The sequence below is a fragment of the Martes martes genome, assembly GCF_963455335.1.
Source record: "Martes martes genome assembly, chromosome: 3".
Taxonomy (NCBI): Eukaryota; Metazoa; Chordata; class Mammalia; order Carnivora; family Mustelidae; genus Martes; species Martes martes.
This window is the reverse complement of record NC_137890.1, coordinates 2,044,148-2,057,141: the sequence shown is the minus strand read 5'-3', so window position 1 is coordinate 2,057,141 and position 12,994 is coordinate 2,044,148. Positions and strand designations below refer to the sequence as shown.

The 12,994-nt window shown below is 53.0% G+C and overlaps 1 protein-coding gene across 5 annotated transcripts in view; it reads left to right on the top strand.

Annotated features, from left to right (window-relative positions):
* The window catches only part of ARHGEF7 (Rho guanine nucleotide exchange factor 7), a gene marked incomplete at its 3' end in the record, with an annotated part of 124,048 nt that overhangs the window by 91,305 nt on the left and 19,749 nt on the right, over window positions 1–12,994 (top strand). For all 5 annotated transcript variants that reach the window (XM_080798226.1, XM_080798224.1, XM_080798223.1 and 2 more), the window contains 6 exons: window positions 4,035–4,173; window positions 4,894–4,953; window positions 5,629–5,775; window positions 7,712–7,798; window positions 10,081–10,159; window positions 10,350–10,489. In XM_080798226.1, coding sequence (XP_080654352.1) covers window positions 4,035–4,173; window positions 4,894–4,953; window positions 5,629–5,775; window positions 7,712–7,798; window positions 10,081–10,159; window positions 10,350–10,489 — 652 coding nt within the window. The remainder of the gene's footprint in view (window positions 1–4,034; window positions 4,174–4,893; window positions 4,954–5,628; window positions 5,776–7,711; window positions 7,799–10,080; window positions 10,160–10,349; window positions 10,490–12,994) is intronic.

Here is a 12,994-nt window from a genome sequence, read left to right as displayed (position 1 = left end):
TTTGATCCTCCACGGTCTGGCTGGAAGTCTAGAGAGGGTGGTGTGGGCTCTTTTGGGGCCTGATTCTAACGAGGTATTTTTCCCCAGGAAAGTGACATCTGTCCTGAAGGTGGCATTTAAAGGGATTCAGGTTGTTTACGAAGGTGTTCAGACTCGAAGGGAAATGCTTGGGAGTAGGTGATGTTTATTCCTTCTTCTGTGCTATTACTTCAATGACTGTTTGTGTCCTAGTGAAATGTAGGTGCAGCATTTCCCCAGAACAACAGGGAAGGAATACAGACAAGTTTGAGTGGGGAACCTGTGCCGCCTCCACGTGGCATGTCTGCGGGACAGGAGGGTCCCGGTTCCGCTCTGGCCGGGGGAGCAGGGAGAGTGGCTGCTGCTCTGGCTGGCAGCATGCGCTGCCTGTGTGCCCTCCTGAGGTCTTTGGGCGGCGAGAGGCCCCGCCCCGCCCCAGACCCTGCTTCCCAAGCGTAAGTTGGTGAATTGAGACAGGGTTGCCTTTGGCTGAGACCTTCTCTTCGTGTTTACCACGTTTTATTCTGGCCTCTTAACCTGTCATCTCTTCCCTGCTTCCCTGCATTTGTTGGGGTCTTAAAGCTGCCCCGCTTATGGGTTGATTAACCTATTTTTATGCTTGAATATGCTTTTTAAGGATTGATTCAAGTGTACTGATTAGAAGTTGTAAAGGCTTTATTTGCAGTTGTGTGATTGCTCATGCGGTTGGAATTCTGGGTGTGAATCTTGGGAACGCATCGGTTGTGTAGAATCAGAGCTAAGAGGTTCCTTTTGCATTTTTATGACAGGAGACCTAGGTTTGTGGCTGCCTATTTTGAATAAGTTATGTGTTTCATAACTTAGTCTATGAAATGAGGGTTTTTCCCCAGCACTCTAACTGTTGCTTTCTGCTTGGCATACGTGGTGGTGTTCTCTAGGACCGTCCTGTTGTTGGAGCCTCCAGTGTCAGTTGAGTAACTGCGGAGGAGATCTGCCGCGTAAGGTTGCTAGCATCAGGAGGGAGTAAGCTGAAAGAGCCATTGGTTGGTCAAAATAGCCGTAACCAGCTGTTTTGTCCTGCACTAAATTTAAAAAACTAAAATGAAAAATGATCTGTAAAAACTTAACTGTGTACATGTTCTGGCGTTCTGAGATCATGGATGTTAAAAGAAGTTAAGTCTTTTGTTTGCAGAAATGTCATTTTAAATTCTTAGTTCAAGGGTGTTTCTGGAGGAGGCGAGAAGTAGGACTTGCGTAGTTCTGTTACTTTTTCTCTGCCGTAACGACAGTTGTCGTGTGCAGAAGTATTAAAAAAAAAAAGACCGTTCCGAATGGACTTTCTTGTGGTTTTCTTGTGATAGGAAAGCCTCCTCATGGATTGTATTTGAAGGAATTGTGGAATGTACTTTCAGTCCCGCAGAGTTCCACTTTTATGGGATTGTGCTTGACTGGTTCAGACACCGCGGGGAATGCTGCTAACATACCCATTTCTTCGTCGTCAGTCCGTCCTTCCACTCCACTGCTTTAGAGATGGGTGCGGTAGTTGGCGGAGACGGGCATTTGAGGATGAAGGTGTGAGGGGCAGGCATCGTGTGTGTGAGACACAAAGGAGGACGGCACGGTCACAGGGGCCACACCAGCCGCTTGAGTCTGGTGTAGGCTCTGGGGCTCTCCTCGGGGTCAGCCACCCTGCTACCAGGGAGGATGGGGGCCTCCGTCCTCACGGGGAGCCTTGTTCTATGAACGTGCATAAGAGGACACCTGTGTGGCAGGCTCGCCGACATGCCTGGGGATTATGTACCGCAGTGTCTCAGGTGCCCAGCAGAGTGCTTGTCCGAAAGCGGGTCACCCCCTTCCTGCCATCCCTCCCGGTGTGTTCTCCTGGCTGCAGCCCTCACTTCCACCCGAGCTGAGAGAAGGCAGTGACTGGGAGAAAGCCGGCCTGGGCTCCGCAGTTACCCGCCCGTCCCAGTGGGCAGAAGTTGATGTGGAAGGAGGGAGGAGGCAAAACGGTGGTAAAGCGTGTAACTCTGTAAACAGGTGCTCCAAGGTGCTGCTCCTGGCCCTTAGTCCCCACAGCCTTGGGCACACGCCGGACCCATGCGCAACAAGGTGGTGGTGACACCCCGCTGTGCCCGCTTCAGTAACCGCGGTCGGGGGCTGTCCGGAGGAAACCAGTCTCTGAGAGCGTGTTACAGACACAGATAGGCTGCCCCGTGGCTTACACCCACGCACTTCTAGAGGAGGCTCGGCGGCTTCTTTGATGACTTAAGTTATGTCACCGTGAAGGGCTGCCTTGCCGGCGAAAAACCGTGAAGCCTTATTCTTACAGAAATGAGAAAACGTCATGTGTGATAAGTTTCCAGAGCTAGGATTGTGTGAAACCTTCCCCTTTTTAAGGATTTGCTTTGGCTTTGCTAACACTGCCAGAATGTGTATATAGAAATTAATTTGGAAGGTTGACTTTAAGAAGTGGAGGTGTCGGTACAGGAGGGGAGCTAGGCAGGCGGCCCGGGCCCTCACCACGTTAGTCCCGTGTTGCTGACACAGCCCGGGCATGCGGCCTGGCTTCGGGGAGTGTCGCTGGCCCAACCGGGCTACCTCGTTTTCATAAGCCCGGCTTCAGGTAGAGAGAGCTGAGGCGGTCTTGTGTGCTTAAGAAGTGTAAAACCAGTTTCACGATGATCGATCCCTTTGCTTTCAACATGGAATGTGCAGCCTTTTATGTCTAAGTGGGTTTAGCTACGTGAACAGCTTTCCCCGTGGATGTGCAGGATCTGTCGCGGCTGGGGTACAGGCGGCTTGTGCCAACCCCGATTCTTGTCCTCATGTTTCCACGGGAAGTCCTGTTAGTCGAACTGGAGGAAGTGGTCGTGCTCACTACTTTTGAACTAGCCACCTCAAAGCGTGTCCATTTTCACCAGGAGCCCTAGCGTGGCTGATGCTCCTGAGAAGCTTGGGCAGTGGGCAGGTGTCGCTGACTTGGGGGTGAGGGGTCAGGAGGTGAGGGAGTGGCTGAGGGTCCCCGAGGTCAGACCAGGTCACCTGCACTGACGACCGATGTGCTCAGTTGTTCTTCAGGGTTTCCATGTTTTTTGGCTTCACTTGTTGTTCCTCCCAGTAGGGGACATGGGGGCTCAGAGGTCAGGGTGGTGACCTCAGCTGGTGTGTCCTCCCCCTAGCCTGTCTGTCCCTCACGTCGTCGTGCCTGGAGTGATGCAAGGGCAACAGTGGGGAGCATAGGGGTGCGGTTGGGGCACAGGGGCAGAGCCCCGGTCCCCAGCGTGAGTCCTGATGGGTCTGTCGCCGACCAAGCTTGATGCACACCGCTGCACTCACTGGCCTGCTTGGATCGTCCCAGATGCTCTGCTGTGGGACTGAGACACTCGGGGCGGACCTGGTGTGGCGGTCGTGGAGTTAGATGAGAAACAGGGTGCAGATGACAGGACTGTGGAAGATACGCAGGTGTGGCTTCCAGCGTCTCTAATTCCTGACTGCGCACTCAGTGTCCTCGTCGGCGGACGCGGGCGACGGTCTTCGTCGACCGAGAGGCTCCGTGGCGGACAGTGGGACGGTGCTGCTGACGCTGCGCAGCCTTCGTCGTGCCGTCTCAGCCGCGTTCCTCACAGAGCGCTCCCGGGGCTGTTGGGCCGGGGCTGCCTTGCTACAGGTCACGGTAGCGGGGAAGCAGCCTTTACCTTGTGCGTGTGTGTGTTTTAAGCCACCTCGAGGTGCCCGGAGAGTCGCCGTCTGTTCTACTTGGAGGGCGCTGGCTGCGAGCGGGCCGCTCCTTTGGGAGCTCCACTCGCCCAGCGGCAGGGGGCGGCGGTCAGGGTCGCGCGGCTGCTCCTGCGCCTCCCCGAGCGGCCGCGCCCCGAGATGGGCCAGCGTGGCCCGCACCTGTTGGGCTCTCCGTGTCCAGTGTTCCAGGGACCCTGTTCCGTGTCACGACCCGGGGCTGCTGGCGGGGAGGGCGGCCCCCGCGTCGGCGCACGCACTCACCGCCGTCTGCTCTCTCCCCGCGGCACGGCGGCCAGCGAGCAGCTGGGCGAGTTCATGGAGAGCAGAGGCGCCAGCAGCCCGGGGATCCTGGTGCTCACCACCGGCCTCAGCAGACCCTTCATGCGCCTGGACAAGTACCCCACGCTGCTCAAGGAGCTGGAGAGACACATGGAGGTACGGCGCGCCTGCCGCTCGGAAGCCGAGCCCGTCGGGGACGTTCTCCGTCCACTTCAGAGGTCGCAGCCGGCCAGAGTGCTTGGCGGGGTTTTGACCTAATAGATATCCAAAAACGATTTTGTGAAATACTGTTGTCTCCTTTCCCCAGCTCCATATAAAGCATGTCCTTCCTGTCCTCTGTCACCCACGGCTGCTGTTAGAAAAACCTCCCCAAACTAGAGAACGCACATCTCTGTTCTGCGAGGCATTGAGGTGCCGTGTTAGGGACGCTTAGCCACAGGACGTCGGGGCAGCGTTTGCACAGGAGTGACATCGGAGAGCCCGGCACTTCCTGACGCAGGCTTATCTTGTGTCGGAGTGCTGGGCTGTAGGCCTGGCGAGGCCTTGTGTCCAGGTCGCCGTCTGCAGGAGGGCTGCGAACTTTCCCTGTGAAGGCCGGGCCCTGTGGCCCCTGCCCCGCCGCCCACCCGGAGCTGTAGAGGCTCTTTGTGAGGCTGGTTGCGGGGGTGGGTGCGGACTCCTGCCGTGGGCTTTTCTAAACTGCGTTTCCCCAGAGCCCCATGGCTCCCTGAGAATAAGAATGGCACTTTAAGGAGAAAAATCAGATCTGTTGTGGGTTGAAAAGCATTGGGAAAGTTTCAAGCTAGTCTGTAGAGTGTCTTTTGACGAAAAAAGACTTTATATTATGAGAGCTAATAATATTTCTTCTATTCAAAGGATTATCATCCAGATAGACAAGATATTCAGAAATCCATGACTGCCTTCAAAAATCTCTCAGTAAGTGATTTAGCTAAATATTAGGGCTTTTCCTCCCAGGCATTATTACGACAAGGGAATGTAGAGAAATGTTTTGTTACCTAAAAAAGTGTGATGATAGAAGAAACTAAGAGTTAGAATTTGGGTGTATTGAAATAGAAATGAACGTGCTAGTTTGTTTACCGTGGTGGTAATTTTGCATGCTTTACTGGGCTAAGGACACCAGGAAAATTACAAATAGTTGAACCTTTAAAAAGCTACCACATGTTTGATGCTGTGGTTGCTTGTAAAGGTCCTTTTCTGCGGACTGTGTCTTCAGGAGGATGAGTGGAGCCCCGCCCTGTCCCTGGGCTGCCACTTCCCCTGTGTTTCCGGAATGCGTCTGACTTACAGCGCTTGCTTTTGGTCCCTTGCTCAGTCTTTGTGCCAGCAGAGACCAGTAAAACCAGAAAATACGTCCTTGTCCAGTCTGCGTTTTTTTTTTTTTTCTAAGAGGAGCAAGATCTGCTGTATCATTCTAAAATAACGCTGGAGTCCAGAGCTGCCATGGGTGTTGCCACTCTTATGCCATGCTCGTGAATAACACGGATCCTCGCTCAGTGGATTATCTGTCTTAAGAAGTGACAAAGTAGTACGGCCAACACTGCAGGTTCTGGAGGCTTCTGTGTCTTCTAACACTGGTGTTCTGTGTCTCAGGCCCAGTGTCAGGAAGTACGGAAAAGGAAGGAACTGGAGTTGCAGATTCTGACGGAGGCCATCCGGAGCTGGGAGGGAGACGACATTACGACCCTGGGCAGCGTTGTGTACATGTCCCAGGTCATGGTTCAGTGCGCCGGGAGTGAGGTACGCAGGGCCTGAGCTCCCCTCTGCACAGCGGGTGGGAGCAGAATGGAGTGGAGGGACAGGGTGGCTGCTGGACCGGCAGTGGCCCTGTCCTGTCCGCCTCTCCAGACTGTCTTTCCTGAAACAGCTTAAGATGTCTTGGGAAGAAACGGAGTTGAGAGCTGAACATAATTTGTATTCAGTGTAACGTGTTTTGTAAATGCTTTCTCCGATTCCTCAGTGAGTCAAGAACGTAAATACCTTAGAATGTTACGCTTTTGTCATCACGTGATTAGAGCTTAGGAGGGAATGTCATTTTAATAGAATTCCTGTATCCTCATTTGTTGTCCACCTTCTGTCCTTATGTGACATAAAAGTGGCTTCGGCTCGGCCAGTGGGGCTCAGCTCCTAGTGGGCCACTTGAGCAGCGTAGGTCATCCAGGGTGAGTGGTGGCCAGCCTGTGTCCCCTGAAGGGTGGCCTCCACACAGGACCCGCGCCGCAGCTGTGGCCGCAGAGCAGGGTGTGTGTCCCCGCCTGCCCCGGCCTTCCTGCTGCGGCGATCGTTCTAGGAAGCCTGTCTCTGATGGTTTACATCGTTCAGCCTGTTATGTTCTCTCTCCTGCCTGGCCGTTGTGGAAGTCTGTTACCCGGTGGGTTTGGTTTAAGTGAGAGATGAGCATAGACTCTTGTATGATCCCCGAGGGAAACCGTGGATTGTGCCCCTGTGCCTGAGTTCCCTTCACCGCTCACCAAGCGAGCGTCTCTTCCTGAGGAGTGGAGGAGTTTTGTCCCACCTTTGTGTGTGTCGGAAGGAAACAAACCAAGAACAGTAATTAACAGGATCAAGATATGCTAATGATCCATTTGCAAACTTGAAACTCTTAGGATAGTGAGAAAACCCCAACTCATGTCAGTTTGGGGACTGTCGGAAATCGTGACTTCCTAATCGACATGGACTTAAAAGACCCCACCCACCTTTCTAGAAACAGTCTTTTGATCATGCACTTTGAAACATTGGGAAATGTTTCGTTAGTTTGTGAGCAGTGTTTTCTTTACAATGTGAGATCTCCGGCACGTGAGTAGGTGTGCCCAGACAGTGGCTGCAGGTCGTGACTGGGAAGGTGGCGGTGGGTCGGACAGGGTTCTTAATGGCAGGGCCTCGCAGGGCCCCAGCTCCGAAGGGTCCCGCCACATGTTGCCCACCTCCGTGCACTGCGTGCAGTAGTACTGTCACACGAGTTTGAAGTGCGCAACCTGTTTTCAAGGCCTGTGGCATGTGGCTGGCATCGGAGGACTGCGGAGGACCCTGTTTCCGGACCCGTCGGCATTTGCCGTGGAAATGCTGGAAATGGCCGCTCGTGGAAGGGCTGTCTGCGTGCTTTACATTCCCAAGAACCTGTCCTCTCCTTGTCGTCTCTCTGGGGTGGTTTTTTTTTTGTTGTTGTTGTTTTTTTAAACCTTTTTGAAGCAAGTGGTTTTTAATAGAAATGCTCTTAAGTCTTTCATGTAAAGTAGATAAGGTTTATAGCATGGATGAAAACAACACTGAATTGTTTATTGGGCTTTAAGGGAAGTGCCAGGAATTATTAATAGAACAAAGTCCATTCCAACATTTTGTCCTGTCCTCCTTTGGCTTGAAAGGTCCAATGTTCTCCACCACGACCCCCAACTTGAGTTCTTTGTTTTTTCTCAGACCTAACAAACACTTTTAGACTAACTAAAAAGAGTTAATGGCAGAGCTGAATTCCTTAACCAATTTTTTTTTTTTTTAAAGATGCTGCGGTGGCTATTTGCAAGTCTAAGACTTTGTCATAATTTTGTTTTCATTTATTTTAGCTGGTAGAATTGGTAGTAACAAGGAAATACGTACATAAGATCTAATGTAGACAACTTGTTCTCACATTTGTATGTTTTAAAAACAAAATTACTTGCATTTCTTTGTTCTTTTACATTAGGAAAAGAATGAAAGATACCTTCTGCTCTTCCCAAATATTTTGCTAATGTTGTCTGCCAGTCCTAGGATGAGTGGTTTTATCTATCAGGTAAAATACATTTTAAACTTATATTGTTGTTCACTGTGGGTCTGAGAGTCTGTTCTGGGCACGGTTTGGATTTTCGGGTGAAGCAGTGCGCGTGCCTGCCTGCGTTGTGTCTGTGCTGCTGTGGGTACAGTGTTCCTCGTACACGTGGCTCCTGGCTGTGTGTCCGCGCAACTGTGCTGACGGAGTCCTGCGTTAGTCTAAGCACAACAGGAGGAGACCGCTTGACTCTGGAGGGCGGCCTCCTAAGGCCACAGGCTTCTTGAGGTGCCCGCCAGCTGTGTCACCGTCCGGAGCCCCGTCTCGGAGGTGCTGCCTTCCTGGCCACTGTGGTGCCACGGGCGGTGGCGGCGGGCCGGGCTCGTGGGAGGGTGCGGGCCGGGAGGTCCCAGAAGCCGCGAGCGCTGCAGGAGCCTGGCCGAGGGCGGCTGGTGCAAGGAGCAGAGAGTGATCACAAGCTGCTTATTTTTAGTCGTCTTGCTGACTCTTGAGACGGCTGAGCCTGGAAGAAGAAGATGCAAGGTGTCGGGGGACAGGTTTTGTTTGTCCTCAGAAATTTAAATGGGGTATTCTGTAGCTGGTTTCTGTCCCGGAGCTGCTTCTGGCTTCACGGCCTTTGTCCCGTGTGGTTACAGAAGGGCGGGTCCTCCCGTCGTGCGTGCCCGGGTCCTGCTCTGCAGCGGGCACCCCCTCTTTGTTCCGAGTTGGTTCAGACAGAGTATACTCTCTGTCCGGGACACGAACATGGGGGAGCCCCGGGCCAGAGGCACCCGTGGCACGTCTGTGCCCCCACAGAAAGCTTACCCACCCACAGAGGAGGGGTTGCCCCACACTTACTCCAGAAGGAGCACTTTGAAGCTGATGAAGCTGGTGTGTGCGGGTGCCTCCTCGTTTGTCGGCGCACTGCCGAGTAGGTGTCTGTGGCCCAGGTCCCCCCAGACTGGCGCTCCACCTCGTTAGGGGGCCCCAGTAAACACGAGGCCGAGTCCTTCCCGCCGGCGTGCCCTGGCTTCTGGCTTATACCCCAGGAAGCTGAGGACGGGCCCTGCTCGGACCCGAGGGAGCAGAGGTTGCTGTTTGGGGCGGGCTCAGGTCCCTGGCGATGAGGCCGGTGTCCGTACCACGTTTGCCCTGGCTGTTGGCATTGATGTGCCCCTGGAGGCCTCCTGGCCCTGGCGGGTCCCCACTTTCCTGTTCTGTGCAGGGGGTCTTGGGAGGGGGCCTGAGTGCTGTGTCGCATGCTGTGTGCCCCGGCGGAACCCATTTCTGGCTCCGAGGGACGGAGAATGTGCCGTCACGGGGTCGGTGCTGCCTTCCACGCGGGACTGCCGCTTTCGTCTTCCGCGGCACTTCCCAGCGCTGTCCTAACGCTTCTCTGTGCCTCGCACAGCGGTGCTCACGTCACTCTGACTGTGGCGACACCCGGCCCGGTCCAGTGTGCCGCCCGGTGAGCTTCTGGACAGGCTCTGTGCCTGCGTGGGAGGGGTGGGGGGCGCCATGCGCATTGCAGGGGGCCGGGCAGCTCCTCGGCAGGTTGGGAGCGCCCCACGGGCCACAGCACTGCCTCTGGCCCCTCTGGGGCCCCCTGCCTTGCTGAGAGCAGCTGCTTGGGGAGCCGCAGAGTGTCGTCCCCCCACCCGCCTCAGCCCCCCGAGAAAGCACCAACGCACTTCTCCTTAAGCCTCGGCCACCGGGTGCCGTGGGAGTACGTTGTGTATTCAGCCCCGTGCCAATGAGGTCTGTCCCCTGACCTCTCCCGTCTGGTTCCCACCTGTCTTCTGCGCTGTGCGGTGCCCGGCGCAGCTACCAGCTTCTCCTCTGGGGCACAGCAAAGTGTGGTTCCTGTACGATTCCTTTTGCCCAAACTTCCCTGCTCTGCCTTCCACGGAGGGGCTTCCTCTGAATGTCCCTGTGAGGCACATCCGGGCCTCCTTTGCACGTTGCATCTGAAGTAACTGGTAAACTCTAGTTTTTTGTCCTAATAGGACCGTGTTCTGTGTCCTCGTGTTCATGTTTGGAGGAGCGCGTCAGATGGAATGGGTTTTTGTTCTCGTCGCTGCTCTGTACCTTATGGCTGGCTCCATTTTTTTTCTTTTTTGATTCCAGTGTTATGATTTCTTATTTGCCCTAGACGTTTTGTGATATGCATATGGCACAAAGAGCTTTTTTGGTTTACGCTGTTCCTTTGCCATATCTAAACTCATTTAATACTTATTTTGATAATGGTACCTTCTTTACTAGAAAAGCACTAATTGTTTTTTTTTTGTGGGGGGGGTCTTTTTTAGGGAAAGCTACCAACGACAGGAATGACAATCACAAAGCTTGAGGACAGTGAAAATCATAGAAATGCATTTGAAATATCAGGTGATAGGCACAGACTTTGCGGACGCTCTGTCGCGGTGCTGAAGGCAGCTCACCGTGTGTGTGCAGATTCTTGCTGGACTGTCCAAGGGCCGATGGCTAAGCGCTGTTCATTTCTGTTCTGGGGGGGTGGTGTGCCTGTGTGTGCTTTCTGCCTGTTCGCCCCTTTCAGCCTGTCTCTCCTCGCTTCCAGGGAGCATGATTGAGCGGATCTTAGTGTCCTGCAGCAACCAGCAGGATCTGCACGAGTGGGTGGACCACCTGCAGAAGCAGACGAAGGTCACGTCTGTCGGCAACCCCACCATCAAGCCGCATTCTGTGCCGTCTCACACCGTAAGCGTCCCCGTGCTTCTCTGTGCACCTGGGTCAGCCCGCGGTTGGGCCGTCAGCGAGTGAGCAAGTGCCCTGAGGCGTGACCGCTGTCTGGACCACGGGGGCGGATGCAGCCTGGATCGCCCTGAGGGTTCCTGGCATGTCCCTGCGACGCGGCGCATGGCCACACACCGCTTGTTCCTAGGCTGTGCCTCCGAGCACGTGGCTTGCCACATCGGCTCGGGGCAGGGGCCGAGGAGACCACCTTATGGGGGTTTTCACCTGGAACCTCAAGAGCCAGCGGTGCATGGCTTTTTTCTGAGAATCTCAACTTGATCATTGGTCTGATTTTAGGAAATCCGCTTATTTTCACTTAGAGCTCACCAGCTCGACTTTTTAAGTACTTAAACAGTTTGCAGTGTCTCAGCACAAAGTGTCCCATGTTTGAAACCTCTTTCCTGGTGTTGTGTGCTTAAGACACTGGTCTCAGGTCCTCGCTGCACCTTCCACATCCTTCTCCCACGGTACTGAAGTATGCACACCTTTTCACAGGTGACCTGGGGGTGCACAGTGTTTCCAGGTGGAGGGTTTTTCTCACATTCCTATGAGATGGTTGTGATCTTTTTAAGACTCTATTTATTCAGGTGATGCAGAAAGATGCGGGGGAGAGGAGAGGGAGAAGCAGACTCCCTGGTGAGCCAGAAACCCGACACAGGGCTCGATCTCAGGACCCGGAGATCATGACCTGAGCGGAAGGCAGATGCCCAAACATCTGAGCCACCCAGGCACCCCGAGAGGGTCGTGATCTTTATCTGGACTCGCTACCATGTGGTTCACTTCTGCATTCATTATCCTTAGCAGTCAAGGCTTTGCTTAGCAAGAGTGGCTGTAGGGTAACTTTTTTTGTTAAATAAAGGTTGATTTATTTGAGAGAGAGCACACTTGTGCAGGCAGGGGGGTGGGCAGAGGGAGAGAGAAAATCCTCAAGCAGGCTCCCCACTGAGCAAGGAGCCTGATGCAGGGCTCGGTCCCAGGACCCTGAGTTCATGACTTGAACTGAAATCAAGAGTCAGACGCTCAACTACCTAAGCCACCAGGTGCCCCGTAGTGTAACGTTCAGAACAGTTTTCTCTTACTTGGTTTCTCTTGACAGCTTGGAGGTCGAGACTACTTGTTTGCTTAAGCTAACGTTTCGTTTTGAATGGCTCTGCCATTTATAACTTTTCCATACTTAAAAAAAAATACTTTAGATGCTTAGCTTACATGGAACTGAATTTGTTCCAAAGATACTGAAAAATGGAACTGCTACTTCATATTGTCAGGAACACCTTGAAACCAAACAGAGGGATTTCACACCGGGTAAAACTTGGTTCTTTGAACCCTGGTGGTCTTCCTCACAAACAGGCATTTGAAATGTTACGTGCTCTCCCTCCGGAGTTTCCTCTTTGAGGTGCTGCGCATTCTCCCTGTGATCTGGCTGTGTCCAGCTGGAATATTCTCGTTTTAGTATAGACCGTTCCCTCTTTGCAGTTGAGGAACAAATCCCAATGTTATTTATTGTGACGTAACTGCTACAAGAGACATTCTACATAATTTTCTCCCTTGTGAACTAGGTGTGGGTGTCTAACCTGCCACAAGACACGCACACACGCCCGGACCTGCGTACGCCCGGGAGAGGCCTGTGGTTACTGCAGAAAGTAACCTTGGGGCGTCGTGGCACCCGCTGCCAGGCTTCCCATTCAGCATGTGTTTCAAATAGGCGGTTCTTTTGAAGGATGACCTCACCCTGATTTCCAGCTCAGAGAACATTTTGCTCTTTTATTAAGCATGCCTTATTGTTTTGGGTAATTGAGGTCACAGGCTGATTTTGAGTATTTTGTTGAACATTTTTGCATTTTTTTGTCACTGTAATGGAATATTTTGGCATTTTCCAGGAGTATGAACCTTCATTATCTTTCTGAGAAACTAGATTTTATGTATAACTTCGTTTTGATTAAAGCTGGTTTTTCTGAGAAGATAACTTGTTTTACCCTAGCGGTTGGCAACTAGCGGTTGGCAAAATGTTTGTGCCGAGAGACTGTAAAATGTTATCGACTTTATGGGCGATACGGTATTTGTGGCAAGTGTCCTTTGGTTTTATAGCCGTCAGCAGGGACGGGCCTGGCTGTGTCTTAGGAAAACTTTTTAAAGGAAAACAGGCATTTAGCCCACCCCTAAATCACCAGGAGTAGATACGTGGCTGGGGAGAATTACCCTCCACCATAACCACATTCCCAGTATAGAAATGCCTTTTGGTTTGCAAAGTTCTCATCTCTTCTGAATGGAACACTTTGTTGCAGATGCTACTCTGTGGCGAATAAAGGTGGCGGTGGGGTGCCTGGGTCAGGGCCTCCACATTCTGCCCCTGCCCCCCGCCCCAAAGCTGGCCTGACGCACGGTAGGCAGGTGCCCTGGGAGCTGACTGCTCGGGGTTGGAGATTAAAGAAATGATGACAGCCTGGGAGGGTTTTAGAAATGGGCAGCACC